Consider the following 15,950-nt stretch of genomic DNA (forward strand, 5'->3'; position numbering starts at 1 on the left):
ATGTCTCATTATTATCTCACTGTGCTGTATGTCTCATTATTACAGTATCTCACTGTGCTGTATGTCTCATTATTATCTCACTGTGCTGTATGTCTCATTATTACAGTATCTCACTGTGCTGTATGTCTCATTATTACAGTATCTCACTGTGCTGTATGTCTCATTATTATCTCATATCATTGTCGTGCTTTGTCTCCCTAACCCATGCCTCACTGCCCTATCTCTCTGTCATGTCTCACTTTGTTACCGGTCTGTATGCGCTGTCTGTCTGCGGTGCATCTTCACTGTCTCACGGTTTCCTCGCCGTCTCAGACCTTGCACTCCCTTAACCAAGCTCCGTCTGCTACAGCAGACAAGGGACCCCGTATTCACATTTTTTAAAAACGGTACTCGAGCCTTCGACCTCCATTCATCACAATGGACATTAAAAAGAAGCACTTCATAATGAAAAAATTAACCTGCAGTAACGCTCAAATGCTGTGCGGAGTACCCATCTTTTGAGACGGATGAAGGATGAAACTATCTGTTTTTCTTCTTTGCAAAGTGCGCGGAGGGGACGAAGACATAAATACATGATACAAATAATGAAAAGGGTCTTGCATCTCTTCTAGTCAATGCACACAACAAAGGACAGGAAAAGATTTAAAACTCTGTGGGAGAGTGTGCGCAAGACTAGGCTTCTATCTGAGTTAATAAAAATGATTTGTGTCAAGTGTGTGACCTTAAGATACGGATACAGAGTCTTGCACAAATCGTGATATTCCAAACAATTTAATGCACTGCATAGACTCGAATTACACTTGCTGATAACCCTACTAAACACAGTCAATATTCAGCAGATAATCCTTTTGTTGTAAACCCCATCCTCATTAATGGTACAGATTTTTTAATAGGCCAAGACCACCCATCTATGTCTTTCACTCAATCAGGGTGCAAGCTATCTAATATTTGCGCCTTCCCTACTGCACGCATGCACACACGCACACAGACACACACTGAAACTAAATTTTTGTCATTTTGCAGCATGTCTCTTTTCGGTTGCTCTTTTTTCAAAATTCCACTCGAAACAAATTCAAGACTTAACAAGCAGCCATTAAGTGACATTTCCTGGGATCTTAAAACGGCCTGCAAAATTACTTCCGTGAATTCGGCTGCACAATATTTAACTGAAAGGCTCAGAAATAAGTGGGTGTTCATTAGGAAGTCAGTCAGTAAAGGTCTGAGGTAAAACAGTATGCTTTTAAGGTTGCGGTACTTTTGTTTGATAACGTTTAGGTAATTTTCTGAATGAGTGTTCCCTAGGGTATTGACCTGAGGGGGCGGAGCGAGATGACGGGGGGGGGGGGGGAGGGGGAGGGGGGGCGGGGCGAGATGACGACAGGGGCGGGGCTCACCTGGCCTTGCCGCTGCGGAAGCTGATGCACATGCACAGGAGGATGCAGAGCAGCCCCAGGCACACCCCCACGATGATGCCCGTCATCGAGTGAACGTTCAGCTCTGCAGGGGGGCGGGGAAGGGAGAGAGAGAGAGTCACCGCACAGAGAACCACACTCATCATTGCAAAAAACAGAGGGAGGGAGGGCTGACTCACACATATTTCAGAGGAGTATGCTAATGGAAGTGTTTATGCCAACAGAAGCGCTTCCTCGAAAATAACACGACGCGTTCAAATCGTTCAAAAGCCTGGGTTTGCATGTAAGCTGCAAGGCCAGAAGCCGCTCCGCTCGTTCCCCCCCCCAGCACCACCGGGCTCTGGGGTACAGTCAGCTCCCTCCTCCGCCTCTCCGGCTGCCAGTTTGGGGAGCTCTGCCGAGACCACTTCACACGCCCGGGAGGAGCGATATTAATTGGGCATCAGCGATGGGCATATCTGTCTCCTCTGGCAGTAATTCTGGTGAGGTTGGGGGAGACAGATGGCAATACCCCCTTCCCCCCCCCCCCACCTCTCCTCCAACCCACCACCAGGAAACGCTCGCTCAGATACTGGCAAGGATGGGGAGACTTGATGTGGCCAATATGCAAATGCCACATCAAACGCGTCACAGTGTAGAACCCTCCCTGCCTGAGTCCCCACTTAACCTGACTTCCTGCTTGAGTCCCTAGTTAACCTGCCTTCCTGCTTGAGTCCCTAGTTAAACAGCCTCCCTGCCTGAGTCCCTGACGCCTCCGCGATCCCCAGTTAACCTGCCTCCCTGCCTGAGTCCCTAGTTAACCTGCCTCCCTGCCTGAGTCCCTATACCGCTCCGCTGAGTCCTATACCTGCCTTCCTGCCTGAGTCCCTAGTTAACCTGCCTCCTGCCTGGCCTGATAACGCTCCTCTGAGTCCTATAAACAGCCTCCTGCCTGAGTCCCTAGTTAACCAGCTTCCTGCCTGAGTCCCACTTTCGCTGACTAGTTAACCTGCCTCCCTGCCTGAGTCCCTAGTTAACCTGCCTCCCTGCCTGAGTCCCCAGTTAACCTGCCTCCCTGCCTGAGTCCCTAGTTAACCTGCCTCCCTGCCTGAGTCCCTAGTTAACCTGCCTCCCTGCCTGAGTCCCTAGTTAACCTGCCTCCCTGCCTGAGTCCCTAGTTAACCTGCCTTCCTGCCTGAGTCCCTAGTTAAACACCTCTGCCTGAGTCCTAGTTAACCGCCTCTGCTGAGTCCCTAGTTAACCTGCCTTCCTGCCTGAGTCCCTAGTTAACCTGCCTCCTGCCTGAGTCCCTAGTTAACCTGCCTCCTGCTGCCCATGCCCCCTGCCTGAGTCCCTAGTTAACCTGCCTCCCTGCCTGAGTCCCTAGTTAAACAGCCTTCCTGCCTGAGTCCCTAGTTAACCTGCCTCCCTGCCTGAGTCCCTAGTTAACCTGCCTCCCTGCAGAAAGTGAAAAAGCTCCTTTAACACGGGGAGCAGGGAGTGGAAAAGCTGGCAGGTGTTGAGATCAGTGTACCCTACACAGTGAGATCCTGATTGAACTGTCTGGATGCAGGCTGTCCTGCTGCTTGGCGGAGGCGGGTAGGTGTGGAGGGGGGGGGGGGGAGAAGACGTGACCGCAGCACGTGGCGGTTTCTCCTCAGCACTCCCAACTGACAGCCTCCGCCTCAGTCTGCTTTTCTTCCGGGCCTCTCAAAAGAGTACGCGCAGGTGTGCACGCGTGTGAGCTGGCATACGTGATGTGACATTCTGCCAACTGCAACTGGGGAACTAAGCGGGGATACAAGCAAGTGCACACACAGACACGAGTGAACACACAGAACAGGCCAAAGGGATTAGGCAATCTAAGGTAGATAAGATTTCACTCAATTTAACTACCCTTCCACCACCCTCCCTCCCCTCCACCTCCCTCTTTACAAAATGATTACACAGGTTGCCAAGAGTTTGTTTAGCAGGAATTAAAGCCAAAAGACCCTTTTGGGAGGAGGTTATGTCAAAGATTATTTTTGACCCAAAACCCATCTTTGTATGTTATTGTGGGTAGAAATCGAATAAAAATGCTTGTATGTTGGTCCGCTATTGAATAAATGTGCATAAATGACCTGAATTCTTCTCTTCCTGGAGTTTTTTTTTTTTTTTTAAAGAAACCACAGTTGTCCTAATACTTTTGGCCTGTACTGTACACACACAGACGCACGCGCAGAAAAATCACAGAACATCACGCACTCTCATCGTATCTCTCCGGTGGCGTGTGAACGTCCTTCACAGCCGAAAATGGCCCCGCCCCCACGTAGGTATAGGCCCCGATCTTGAAGAAGTAGTAAGTGCTGCTTTGCAAGCCCTGCACCTCAGTACTGGTGATGCTTCCTGGAAAGAGGGAGAGAAGGAGAAAGAGCAAGAGAAGGCGGAACAAGAGGCGGGAAAGAAGGTAAGAGAGGGGATCGATTTTCAATATCACAAAACACGTTTGGGGATGTAAAATGAGAAATGTACCAGCATACCACTGAACAGAAAAATGCATTCACGCACACACACACTTTCACACAAACACACAGTTACATGCATTCATACATACATACACACGCATACTCAAACATGCCTAGATTCAACACACTGTTGTTATTGTGGCTCTTACTCTTGCGTCGTTAGCATGTTATTATTATTAACATTTATGTGTGTACGTATACATGTATGTGTATGTGAATAAGTATATATGCAATCGCATCACTCCGTAACTTCTCCATTATCAGATGTCATGCATATAAAGCACTTTGAATTTGTATGTGAAATGCAGTTACCCAAGGTTCAATGGGCACGTCTCAGACACGCGCGTTGCGGTGTGACGCAGACGCGCGGGAACGCAGACGCTACGCGCGAACGCACCGTGGCACGACAGAGAGCTCCACTGGTGGTCCGGCAGGCTGCCGTTGCCGCTGTACAGGATCCTGTACTCCACGATGATCCCGTTGGACTCCACAGGGGGGCGCCAGCTGATCAGCACGGTGCTGGAGTCCAGGGCGCTGACCTGAAGGTCGTCAGGGGGAGTGGAGGGGCCTGCGGAGCGAAGGCGGGGAGAGGGGAGAAAAGGGGGAGGCTTTACCAGAGGATCGGGGCTTGTATTCGGAGTGTGGCACAGTGGGTAAGGAACTGGGCTTGTAACCGAAGGTCGCAGTTGATTCGGTAGACACTGCTTACCTTGAGCAGGTACTTAACCTATTGCTTCAGATTATCCGCTGTATAAATGGGTCAATGTAAAATGCTATGTAAAAGTGTGAAGTGCCTGGATAAAGCTGCTAAATGCCTGTAATGTAATGTAATATTCATTCACACTGCACTGTGACCAAGCCAGCAGTGAATGCCTGCATTACATTTCATTACTTTGGCAGACGTTTATCAAGCAACGACAAGGGCATTCTGTCATGGACAACTACAAAACACAGGGGCAGTTGCCCTACATCTGACTGGACGTGTGCATCCCCAGACACAACCAGCGTATAATAGTCCAGACTGGGAGTCTTGCACAGCAGTACTGCAAAATGGCCTCTCCTGACCGTGTGTTCAGGGGTGTGCTGCCACGGCCCCCCGTCACATGACCCGGTACTCACGGTCGGAGAAGGTGGACTGCTCCACCGTGTTGCTGAAGGGCCCGTCCACCTCCAGCCCGTTGGACTGCACCGCCAGCTCGTACCGCGTGAAGGGTTTCAGAGCCCCCAGCAGGATCTCCAGGGCAGAGCTGTGTGCGTGTGTGTGTGTGTGTGTGTGTGTGTGTGTGTGTGTGTGTGTGTGTGTGTGTGTTTGTGCGTGTGTGTGTATGTGTGTGCGTGTGTGACAGGTGGGGGTGGGGGGGAGGGGTGAGGACAGATTGAAACCATGTGAAATTTCTTTAAAAACTTTAAATCCATTTACCCACACATTCTTTCCTGAGACTAAAGCACAGACAATCACAGGGTATAGATGTTAACTATATGAGAGTGTAAAAGGGGCGGGGCCTGACCTGGTGTAGTAGGACACCAGCGAGGCGTTGCGCAGGCCGGCGGGGCTGCAGCGCACCGTGTACTTGATGATGCGGACGTTGCTGGAGCGCGGCTTCTCCCAGCGCAGCCAGATGGACGTGGAGCTGTTGCAAGCTGCATCTGGAGCAGTGCTAGAGGCGGCGTCGGGGCCACCTGGTAAGCTCACTTTGACAGGACACCGGGACTTGCAGAGGCGCAGGCCCCCGGCTCACGCACCGCCCTAACACCTGAGTCACCAGACGTGCTCACCGCGGCTCATACCGAGGCTCACCAAGAGGCGACAACCTGTGGCTGCGACCGAGGCTGCCGACACACCTGAGGGCTCACCTCGCTGAGGCACGGAACCTGAGGCTCAGCTGACACACCTGAGGCTCACCGCGCAACCTGAGGCTCACTGCACACCTGAGGCTCACCCGCGACATACCTGAGGCTCACCTGCAACACACCTGAGGCTCACGCTCACACACCTGAGGCTCACCCGTGACACACCTGAGGCTCAGCTTCGACACACCTGAGGCTCACCCTCGACACACCTGAGGCTCACCCACGACACACCTGAGGCTCACCTTCGACACACCTGAGGCTCACCCATGACACACCTGAGGCTCACGCTTACACACCTTCCCACATTTCCCTCAGGAAGCATTCCAACAAGTCACAACTCTTGTTGTTTGTAAAATTAACTATTATTCACGGAATGAATACAAAACCGAAATGCCCACTTTAGTAAGGCTGCTTGAGTCCCCTGTTAAACTGTGTCTAGTGATGAAACGCTTACCTCCTGTGATGGGAGCTTTCTCCGTTCGGCCCTTCCACACCGCTGCGTATCCGTCCGTCTGCTTGTTGTAGGCCCACACTCTCACCTCGTACAGACGGTCTGGGACTGACAGACAGAGACAAATACTACTACTCACCGGATGAGATGGCAGATACAGTCAAAAGAACGTAAAGGTTATCACTGTGACAGAAGTGAGAGCTTTTCATAACCGTGAAGAGCTCACGGCCTCTGAAAAAACACTGCCTTCAAATAATCGCTGATTTGCTACTTTATGCTAACATGGAGCCAAAACAGATATTACTTTTAGTAGAAAGGCACTTCAATGAGACCCAGCACTGGAGTGTAATTGCTGCTCTATTGAGCATGTCCATACACTGAGTGACCCGCAGTGTTTCAGACACTAAAATAGAACATGCAACATGCAACATGAACTCTCATTGTTTGCTTCTACTTAGAGTGCGTGATTTCCTGAAAAACTTAATACAATAAAGGGTGGGGGTGGGGAGAATCTATCATGTAGCACTACTGCATGCTATTACTTTATTTTGTTGTGTTATTTTTAGTTATTATGCCAGAGCGGTCCTCAACAACTTGTAAAAAGCATCTTAATTCATATTTCTACGCAATGATGTTTTCAAGTAAATCTGAATCTGAATCTCAATAGAAAGTGAAATCAGGAGGAGCAACAACTGATTGTGTTAGCGGGGCTAATGTGAGTGACACTGCTACCTGGCTGTTTTACTGGGCCCATTTTAATGCCTGAAGGATACACACCGTATTTGTTAACGAGCAGAACTGTTCTCCTTTGCCCACCCTACCCATGATGCCCATGATGACAAGCCGGGGAGGGAGGGTGGGGGTGGTGGGTGGGCCGTCTGACCACCACCCAGAAGGGCAAACATAACCACGAAATTTTGGCAATCGACTACTTTCAGAATATTATTACAGCAATCAGTAAACCAATGTTTATGAAAACAATAACAACAGCAACAAAAATGCCTGAAACAAAGTCTAAATGCTGCTACCTTTTAGCCTTTATCAGCTAGTTCCATGCTGGATTTCAAACAGCCTTTAACAATGTACTTTGGTATTTTGGCTAGTTTTCAAGTGCTTCCAGGAAATACTGTTTTCTCTGGAGTTCGTTGCCTCCCCCTTACAAACTGTACCTACGGACATTTTTTAAACGGCTTATTGGTGGTCATGGGATTCGCAGATTAACTGATAACATATTTTACAGCATTTACTAGTTAATTGCTTGATTAATTGGCTAACTGGTACTCCCTCTCATGAACCAGATCAGTAAAGACTGATTTAGAAGGACCCATAGGACAGAGTGTACACTGATTGACTGAGAAGGAGCCTTGGGACAGAGTGTACACTGACTGACTGAGAAGGAGCCTTAGGACAGAGTGTACACTGACTGACTGAGAAAGACCCATAGGACAGAGTGTACACTGACTGACTGAGAAGGAGCCTTAGGACAGAGTGTACACTGACTGACTGAGAAGGAGCCTTAGGACAGAGTGTACACTGACTGACTGAGAAGGAGCCTTAGGACAGAGTGTACACTGACTGACTGAGAAGGAGCCTTAGGACAGAGTGTACACTGATTGACTGAGAAGGAGCCTTAGGACAGAGTATACACTGACTGACTGAGAAAGACCCATAGGACAGAGTATACACTGGCTGACTGAGAAGGAGCCTTAGGACAGAGTGTACACTGACTGACTGAGAAAGACCCATAGGACAGAGTGTACACTGACTGACTGGGAAGGAGCCATAGGACAGAGTGTACACTGATTGACTGAGAAGGAGCCTTAGGACAGAGTGTACACTGACTGACTGAGAAAGACCCATAGGACAGAGTGTACACTGGCTGACTGAGAAGGAGCCTTAGGACAGAGTGTACAATGACTGACTGAGAAAGACCCATAGGACAGAGTGTACACTGACTGAGAAGGAACCATAGGACAGAGCGTACACTGACTGAGAAGGACCCATAGGACAGAGTGTACACTGACTGAGAAGGACCCATAGGACAGAGTGTACACTGACTGACTGAGAAGGAGCCTTAGGACAGAGTGTACACTGACTGACTGAGAAGGAGCCTTAGGACAGAGTGTACACTGACTGACTGAGAAGGAGCCTTAGGACAGAGTGTACACTGACTGACTGAGAAGGAGCCTTAGGACAGAGTGTACACTGATTGACTGAGAAGGAGCCTTAGGACAGAGTGTACACTGACTGACTGAGAAGGAGCCTTAGGACAGAGGGATGATGAAATGGGAGAGGGGCGATACGGACTAGACAATTGTGTAACAACATTTATGGGATGAAAATGTTCATCTCTATAACATTTGTGTCATAAAATAAAGTGGCATCAAACATGACATTTTAACACACAGGCTACATATGAATACAATATGCACGTCATCATGCCAGTGTGTGCATAATACAACACAGCCAACCTTGATCAAATGCAGACAGCAGCAAATCGAGTTTAGCGTGTGGCGCTCACGCGCAGGCGAAGGAAGCCTCCGACAGAAAGGAAAGCGGAGCGTGCCAAATTAAGAACGTCCCTCGCGGGCTCCCGGCTCAGGGCTAAACTTCTCTAACGCTCGCGCTTCGGAAATTCTGGAGCCTTTGTTTACAAACCCAAAGGACGCAATGCACAATGAAGCCGTCGGGGAACGGCTGCTCCCCGCATCTACGGCTGCGGTTTTTAAAGGTCGTCCGCATCAGCTCGAGCGAACGCTTCCCTCCTCTGACAGGCCTGTTCCCTGAATTACAGTCTACCAAGGGGGCTAAGCATCATACGCTTGACTGACTGATTGATTGATTGACTGATGGATGACGGGTGCCTTCCTAAATGCTTAATCGGTGGAGGAATACGAAGACGTGTTTTTTTTAAGTACCGTAGCTACAGTAAGCACGGGATAGGCGGAAACAAAAAACCAGCATATACAGGGGGTCCCCAGGACCGAGTGCGGGAAGCTCTGTCCTAAAACAAACCCTGTTACAGTTTGCCGATTTGACAGATAACCCCACGAACCAAAATGACAGAAGCAAACAGCGCGACCGGATCAGCGAGTTTCGTGAAGGCAGAGCCGCTCGACGGACAAGTCGACCGCCGGTGGGCAGAACCCGGCTCACCCACCCAGGCCGGCGACCTCATGGTGCTTGCTCTTCTTCCTGAGTTTGATTGGCTCGGCCCCCTGCCTTTTCTCCCGCTCGCCCTCGGGGCGCTCCTCGTTGGCCGGCTCCTCGAGCTCCGCCTCCCGGCAGTGCAGCTTGTACCCGGAGACCTGCGTGTTGTTGGGCGGCGCCTGCCACGTGACGTGGAGGGAGTGCATTTTGGCCCGCACCTTCAGCTCGGTGGGAGCGAAGAGCACTGGACGGGGGGAAAGAGGAAAAATAAACAAGTGAGCTGGGGGTGGGGTGGGGCCGGCGGGGGGGGGAGCGGGGAGGTGGGTGTAACCACGCTGCCAACTGTATCCACATCGAACCTGAGAAACTCAAGGACGCAGCTCGGACTTACCCAGCAAAAACGCACATCGCACATTACATCACTTTGCTAGGCTCTGGTTGAAACTGAAAAAAAATCCAACGTGAAGACCGATTTTGTGTCAGCCATTCTAACTCACCCACCGGCCTTCCGAGTGACCGGCAACTGGGAAGCTAACGACAGTGACGACGTTTCGCCACTAGAGGTCACGGCAGTCAAACAGTGCCTGTTCAGATCAGGCGGTTCTCAACACTACATAGCATGGAACACTCAACCTGGAAATGCTTATGCACCCAGTTAATCGGTCTAAATACGTGTGGCTTGCACGCTGCGAGACGCGACGTGCGGCCAAACCGGGCGTACCCATGGTGTGGTTGATGTGGGCGGGGGTGCGGTGCAGGGTCCACTCGGAGGGCGTCCCGAAGCCGGCCCGCGTCCCGGCGGCGATGCGCAGGCGGTACAGCTGGTTGGGCTGCAGACCCCGCAGGGTGAACTGGGTCTCGTCCCCCCCCACCTCCACGGACGTCACGTTGTCCTCTGGAGGGGACACACACACACACGCACGCACGTACGCACGTACGCACGCGCACACACGCACGTCATACGCCTTCAACAAACACACGCACGCCGTATGTCTTCACCCCAAACGCACTGCTCGAATAGCTTTGGAGTTGCAACGGGCTGAATATTTACACAGTAGGTCAAAAGTTTTAGTGCACTTGAGTTTTAGCATTCTGTTTTTAGAGCATTTTTAGCAGTTTAACTGCTGTAACTGACCTCAAATGGCAGAAGGCAAGAAGCGAACAGTCAGAAGCTAAAAAGAACCTTTTACTTCACAGGATAATTACGTAAATTTGAGTTCAAAAAGCCATATTTGATGAGACAACAAGCCAGAAGTTAGGGAACTTCTACAGAAACCGTTTGTGTGAACTTTCAGAACCATATGACAGCCAAAAAAAAGGGTATGAATATGCTCAGCGGTTATTACTGCAAAAGGTATAAATATCATAAATATTTTAATTTATATTTTTTGTAAAATAAAAGTTTTTCATGTCTTTTATGGTATCTGTTTGCTCGAAAATTGTGGGTTTGCTGAAAGTCTATCGCTAGTATTATTCTGCATATACCATATTTTAAACAGAATTCTTTACAGAAATTTATGTAATAAAATTCCAGACATACTAAGATGCACAACATTCATCAGATGATCTAAACTCCTAAAAATAGGTTTATACTCATGATACTGTAAATAATGAAGATAGTGTAAGTGAGGACACTCCGAGTATTGGAAACAAAATTTAGGACAGTCTAAAAATGAGCTCCCCTTTGAACAAGAATACAACTCTTGTCACAATAATATACTTTTTTTAAAGAACGGAAAAAACAAATGTGTTTTCTTTCTAATGTTGGCGAACTATACATACTACAATACACAATACATTGCACAATATTCCTCTTTGTTACATATCCTATACCATTCAGTTAATGAACCGTGTGCTGTTTTTCAGTTGACCAATGCTACTCAGGCATGTACCTCGTTCAACTGAGTCACACACACTTCTACGCCCTTTCCACGCACTATTGTGTGACTCCCCCAAGAACACACACAATGCCTTGTGTGCCCTTCAAAACACACACAAAATGCTAGGGCTCCAAACTATTTTTTTACTTTTATGGAAAGTCAGCCGCATTCACCAACGCACAAAAAAAGTTAATCATCGAAAGAGCGGCCAAAGGTGCAGTTGCAGTCCTCCGGCCATTGGGGGGCACTCACCCTGCTCCAGGGCGCAGTAGTCGATGCGGTAGCGGGTGACATCTCCACGGCTGTGCTGGGAGGACAGGGGGGGCCACATCAGGCGCATGTCGGTGGAGGAGGTGCTGAAGACGGACAGCTGCGGAGACGCGCTGGGGACTGCCGGGGGGAGGGCGAGGGCGAGGGGGAGGACAAATCACGCAAAAAAAAAAAGCTAAAATAACGCAAAGCAATGAAAAAAGTGCCTCACTGAAATTTTATTTCTTTATTTAATGTCACGGTTTTTTCTGAGAGAAATTGGAAATGAACTTGATGGAGCGACCACGTTTCTCTGGCTCTTTATTTTTCACAATTACGTTTATTTCTTCGTTCATTTTTGAGTTGGGGGTCCCAACCCTACCCAAAAAGTAAAGCGCTTTTCCAGTAATCTTAGCCACTTTTAAGCAAAATATCAAATGTGTAATGACACTGTGAGATCAAATAGATTCATAATTGGATTTATTGGATGCGTGCTGATATCTGACAGCTTGAAATATCGTCTTCAATGCGCTTTGTGAGTTCCTTGTTATCCCCGTACTTAACAAGTACATTGAATTAACAGGCTTATAAAAGAGTGTATTATCTTTAGCCGGTTCCATGTGGTCCATGTGGGAATGTGGTAAGAAAGGAAGCGATTGTAGCACTGCAATGCTTGCATAACCTTTTATTTGTTTATATTCAATTGCCTCATCGCCTATGTTTGCCAGGAGTTTGTCTTGACAACCTTTTCCTTGGGTCAGGGAACAACAAACTTTCCCCAACTGGCTCAGATTTTATGCTTGTCTCTCCTCATTATGCTTTGTGGATAAGTAATGTTGATAAGTAATGCTTGCATCAGAGAATGACCTGATAGAAAATGTGATATGATAAAGATTAATGAAAAGTTTAACTTCTTCGACATAACAGTGGCAAAAATACAGGCACGTTCAATTATACAAACGCTGTTCACAAATTCAAATCAGGCAGAATTTCATATTAACATTGTGGACTCCTTATCGAAAAAAAGGTGGGTTGTGTAATAACTCCGGGTTCCGTCTACGGTCTGATTTCAGATGAGTTTGCTGCTCCTCCCCCCCCCCGTCGCTCACCGTCCTCCAGCATCTCCACGGTGACGGGCAGGGAGGGGCGGCTGGCGCCCATGGGCGAGTACGCCACCACGTAGAAGGTGTAGGCCGTGTGCGGCTGCAGCTCCTTCACGTGGAACTCGGTGGTGTCGTTGTTCACCGCGAACTGGTACTCCATGTTGTTGGACCCTGGCGGACATGGGAAAAAGGGGGAGGGGACCGTTCTGTGATTGACAGCGGGCCACCGCGCAGGCGCGCGCTCGTTCTCGGCGGTTCAGAGCCGCCAATGTGCGGGGGGGGGGGGCGTCGTGCGCCGGGCCCGCCGTCGAAGCTAGATTAGGCTAACGCCCGCTCTCCGCGGCGCTGACGTTAATGTACAAGTCCTTTGGCTGTGCCCTTAACACATCTCTCTACGCTGCATTCTTATTTACTCTCCTCTGTACCCTTCGTTCCCCTGCATACTACATAGGACGAGTGTGTACAGTGGTAAGAACTGCGCTTGTACAGGTCAGGTTCGATCTCCTAAGGACACTGCCGTTGTACCTGAGCAGTACTACCTGCATTGCTTCAGTATATATCCAGCTGTATAAATGGATACAGTGTAAAATGCTATGTAAAAGTTGTGTAAGTCGCTCTGGATAAGAGCGTCTGCTAAATGCCTGTAATGTAATGTAATAATACATCGACAGCACGTTAAATCTGCTGAGAAGCAGGTTCGAAGACCGACGGCGGGCCAAAAGCTTTTCAAATATTTATGTCCGACTCACATCACTTGACGCTTTCTTGCCCTGCTTTAACACAACTGCCGGTGAATAAAAAGGCGGCAGGTAAGTCGCACGCGCTTAGCGGAGGGGATGCAGGCTCGTTAACCGCGTACGAGGTGAGGTAACAGCGACGCGAGCGGCAGCGTGAGGCGGACGGCGCGGCGGGCGGCGGCTCACCCGCGGCGCGCTGGTAGTGGACGGAGAAGCCGATGATCCGGTCGCTGTTGAGCTCGGGCCGCTCCCAGGCCAGCAGGGCGCTGGTGCTGGAGTCGGGGCGGGCGGCGAGGCGGCGCGGCGCGCTGGGCAGGCCCTCGCGGACGATGACGGACAGCCGGGCGCTGGCGCACGCCGTGCCCAGGCCGTTGGCGGCCAGGCACTGGTAGTGGCCGGCGTCGCCCAGGCCCAGCTGGTTGATGAGCAGCACGCCGGGGCTCGGCGTCTTCACCCGCCCGTTGGAGAGCACCGGCTCGCCGTTCCTCAGCCAGCGCAGGGCCGGCGGCGGCTCGCCGGAGCTGTTGCACACGAAGCGCGCCGTGTTCCCCCGCGACAGCGAGACCGTCTCCGGGGGCTGCAGGATCACCGGGGGGGCTGGGGGGGGGCGAGGAAGAGGGAACTGAGACACTTAAGGTGGATACACAGACATGCAGACACACAGACAGACAGCAGATAGACAGCACGCAGACAGACAGGTAAACAGCAGACAGTCAGGGGACTGAGCCATTCAAGGGGGATACATAGACAGACAGACAGACAGACAACTGGCAGACAGCAGACAGACAGTACGCAGACAGACAGATAAACAGCAGTCAGGGGACTGAGCCACTCAAGGAGGATACACAGGCAGGCAGACAGACAGACAGACAACGGACAGACAGCACATAGACAGCACACAGACAGACAGGAGACAGAAAACAGACAGCAGATAGAAAATAGACAGCACACAGACAGACAGCAGATAGAAAACAGACAGCACACAGACAGACAGCAGACAGAAAACAGACAGCACACAGACAGACAGCAGACAGAAAACAGACAGACAGACAGCAGATAGAAAATAGACAGCACACAGACAGACAGCAGATAGAAAACAGACAGACAGCAGACAGAAAACAGACAGAGACAGCAGATAGAAAACAGACAGCACACAGACAGACAGCAGACAGACATACAGAAAACAGACAGACAGCAGAAAGACAGTCAGACAGACAGACATATCTGAAGAGGACACAGTGGGTATTCTAGCGCAGTGCGGTGCGTTTTTAGACTCTTCACAGTGATGTTTAACATCGTATAACACACTCACCCAGCACGCGCAGTTCGGCAGTGGCTATGACAAACTCCCTGGTCCTGGGCTTGTTGGCGCGGCAGACGTAGACGCCGGCGTGGTGACGCTGCGTGTCCGGGATCAGCAGGTTCGTCGCCAGGACGACCACATCCGTGGCGATAGGCCTCCCGTCTGCAAAACCGAACCCGGACACAGACGGATGAAACGGCGTAGCCGAAAACAGCAGCCGTCCCAAGAGCCCACTTCCAGAGCCCCGCTGGGCAGGGAGAGAGGGCGGGGAAAAGACCGACAGAAAGCCTCCCTCATCCCCGAACCACCTCGGGCGTCAAAGCGGCCTCAGCTGGCCTTCCTTGGGCATCACCCGGAACTGGGCCCCAACTGGGCCAGCAGAGCCAGAGGCTAGAGGGAGGGAGGGCGGGAGGGAAGGGGGTTTTGGGTGGGAGATGAGGGACCAGAGGGCTCTGAGGCTGCTCTGGGGAGACACTGATGAGCCGGAGCTAATTAAGCAGAGACCCCGCCCCCAGGGAGTGCCCGCTGGGGGTCTGCGATCTCCGGCTGGAGCGAGCGCTCTCTGGCGATCCGTGAACAGGCCAAGCAAACGACTGCAGAGCATCAGCTGCCGTTCAGCGAGGGGAAAGGGATCTAAAGGGGTGCTTCAGGATCTTACACTTTGCATAAACACTCTAAAGCAGATATATGGTGTTTTTTTCCTAATGGGTTTAAGGTGGTCGGGGAATAAGTTTTTTTTTTTTTGCTATAAGAAAGAATTTTAGTAAATAATACTATAAAAAGAGAGATACAGACACACTGATAGGTCCGTTTAGGCAAATCTGACCAAAGGAATCACTGGCCTTGAGGAGACAGGGGAGGGGTGCTGGTGTTCAGCACAGTCTCCCCTTTAAGACGTTACTATGACACGTGAGACCAGCGCAAAAGGACCTGTCCAAAGGTTCTCCCTTAAGACGTTACTATGACATGTGAGACCAGCGCAGAAGGACCTGTCTAAAGGTTCTCCCTTAAGACGTTACTATGAAGTGAGACCAGTGCAAAGGACTGTCAAAGGTTCCTCTTAAGACGTACAGACACGGAGACCAAGTGGACCTGTCCAAAGGTTCTCCTAAGACTTACTATGACAGTGAGACCAGCGCAATGACTGTCCAAAGGTTCCCTAAGACGTGCGTGACATGCCCCAAAGGTTTGGGGGGGGGGGGCAACATTGCTGAGAGAAAGAGCACGCCGCGCCCCCGAAGGGATGGCAGCAGGTCGTATTTCGGGAAGGGGCGTTCGCATTCCTAAGCCGCGTAAATGTCAGCGCGAACGGATTTCCAGCACTGAAGTCT

The 15,950-nt window shown here is 50.4% G+C and overlaps 1 protein-coding gene across 1 annotated transcript in view; it reads right to left on the reverse strand.

Annotated features, from left to right (window-relative positions):
- The window catches only part of igdcc4 (immunoglobulin superfamily, DCC subclass, member 4), a 70,187-nt gene that overhangs the window by 14,911 nt on the left and 39,326 nt on the right, over positions 1–15,950 (reverse strand). The window contains exons 6-17 of the mRNA XM_064336002.1: positions 14,629–14,781; positions 13,503–13,913; positions 12,586–12,750; positions 11,480–11,617; positions 10,069–10,242; positions 9,358–9,591; positions 6,201–6,305; positions 5,404–5,587; positions 5,015–5,142; positions 4,293–4,463; positions 3,636–3,776; positions 1,395–1,497 (exon numbers count right to left, since the gene is read on the reverse strand). Of these exons, the coding sequence (XP_064192072.1) occupies positions 1,395–1,497; positions 3,636–3,776; positions 4,293–4,463; positions 5,015–5,142; positions 5,404–5,587; positions 6,201–6,305; positions 9,358–9,591; positions 10,069–10,242; positions 11,480–11,617; positions 12,586–12,750; positions 13,503–13,913; positions 14,629–14,781 (2,107 nt within the window). The remainder of the gene's footprint in view (positions 1–1,394; positions 1,498–3,635; positions 3,777–4,292; positions 4,464–5,014; positions 5,143–5,403; positions 5,588–6,200; positions 6,306–9,357; positions 9,592–10,068; positions 10,243–11,479; positions 11,618–12,585; positions 12,751–13,502; positions 13,914–14,628; positions 14,782–15,950) is intronic.

The sequence above is a fragment of the Anguilla rostrata genome, chromosome 5 (genome assembly GCF_018555375.3).
Source record: "Anguilla rostrata isolate EN2019 chromosome 5, ASM1855537v3, whole genome shotgun sequence".
NCBI classification, from domain to species: domain Eukaryota; kingdom Metazoa; phylum Chordata; class Actinopteri; order Anguilliformes; family Anguillidae; genus Anguilla; species Anguilla rostrata.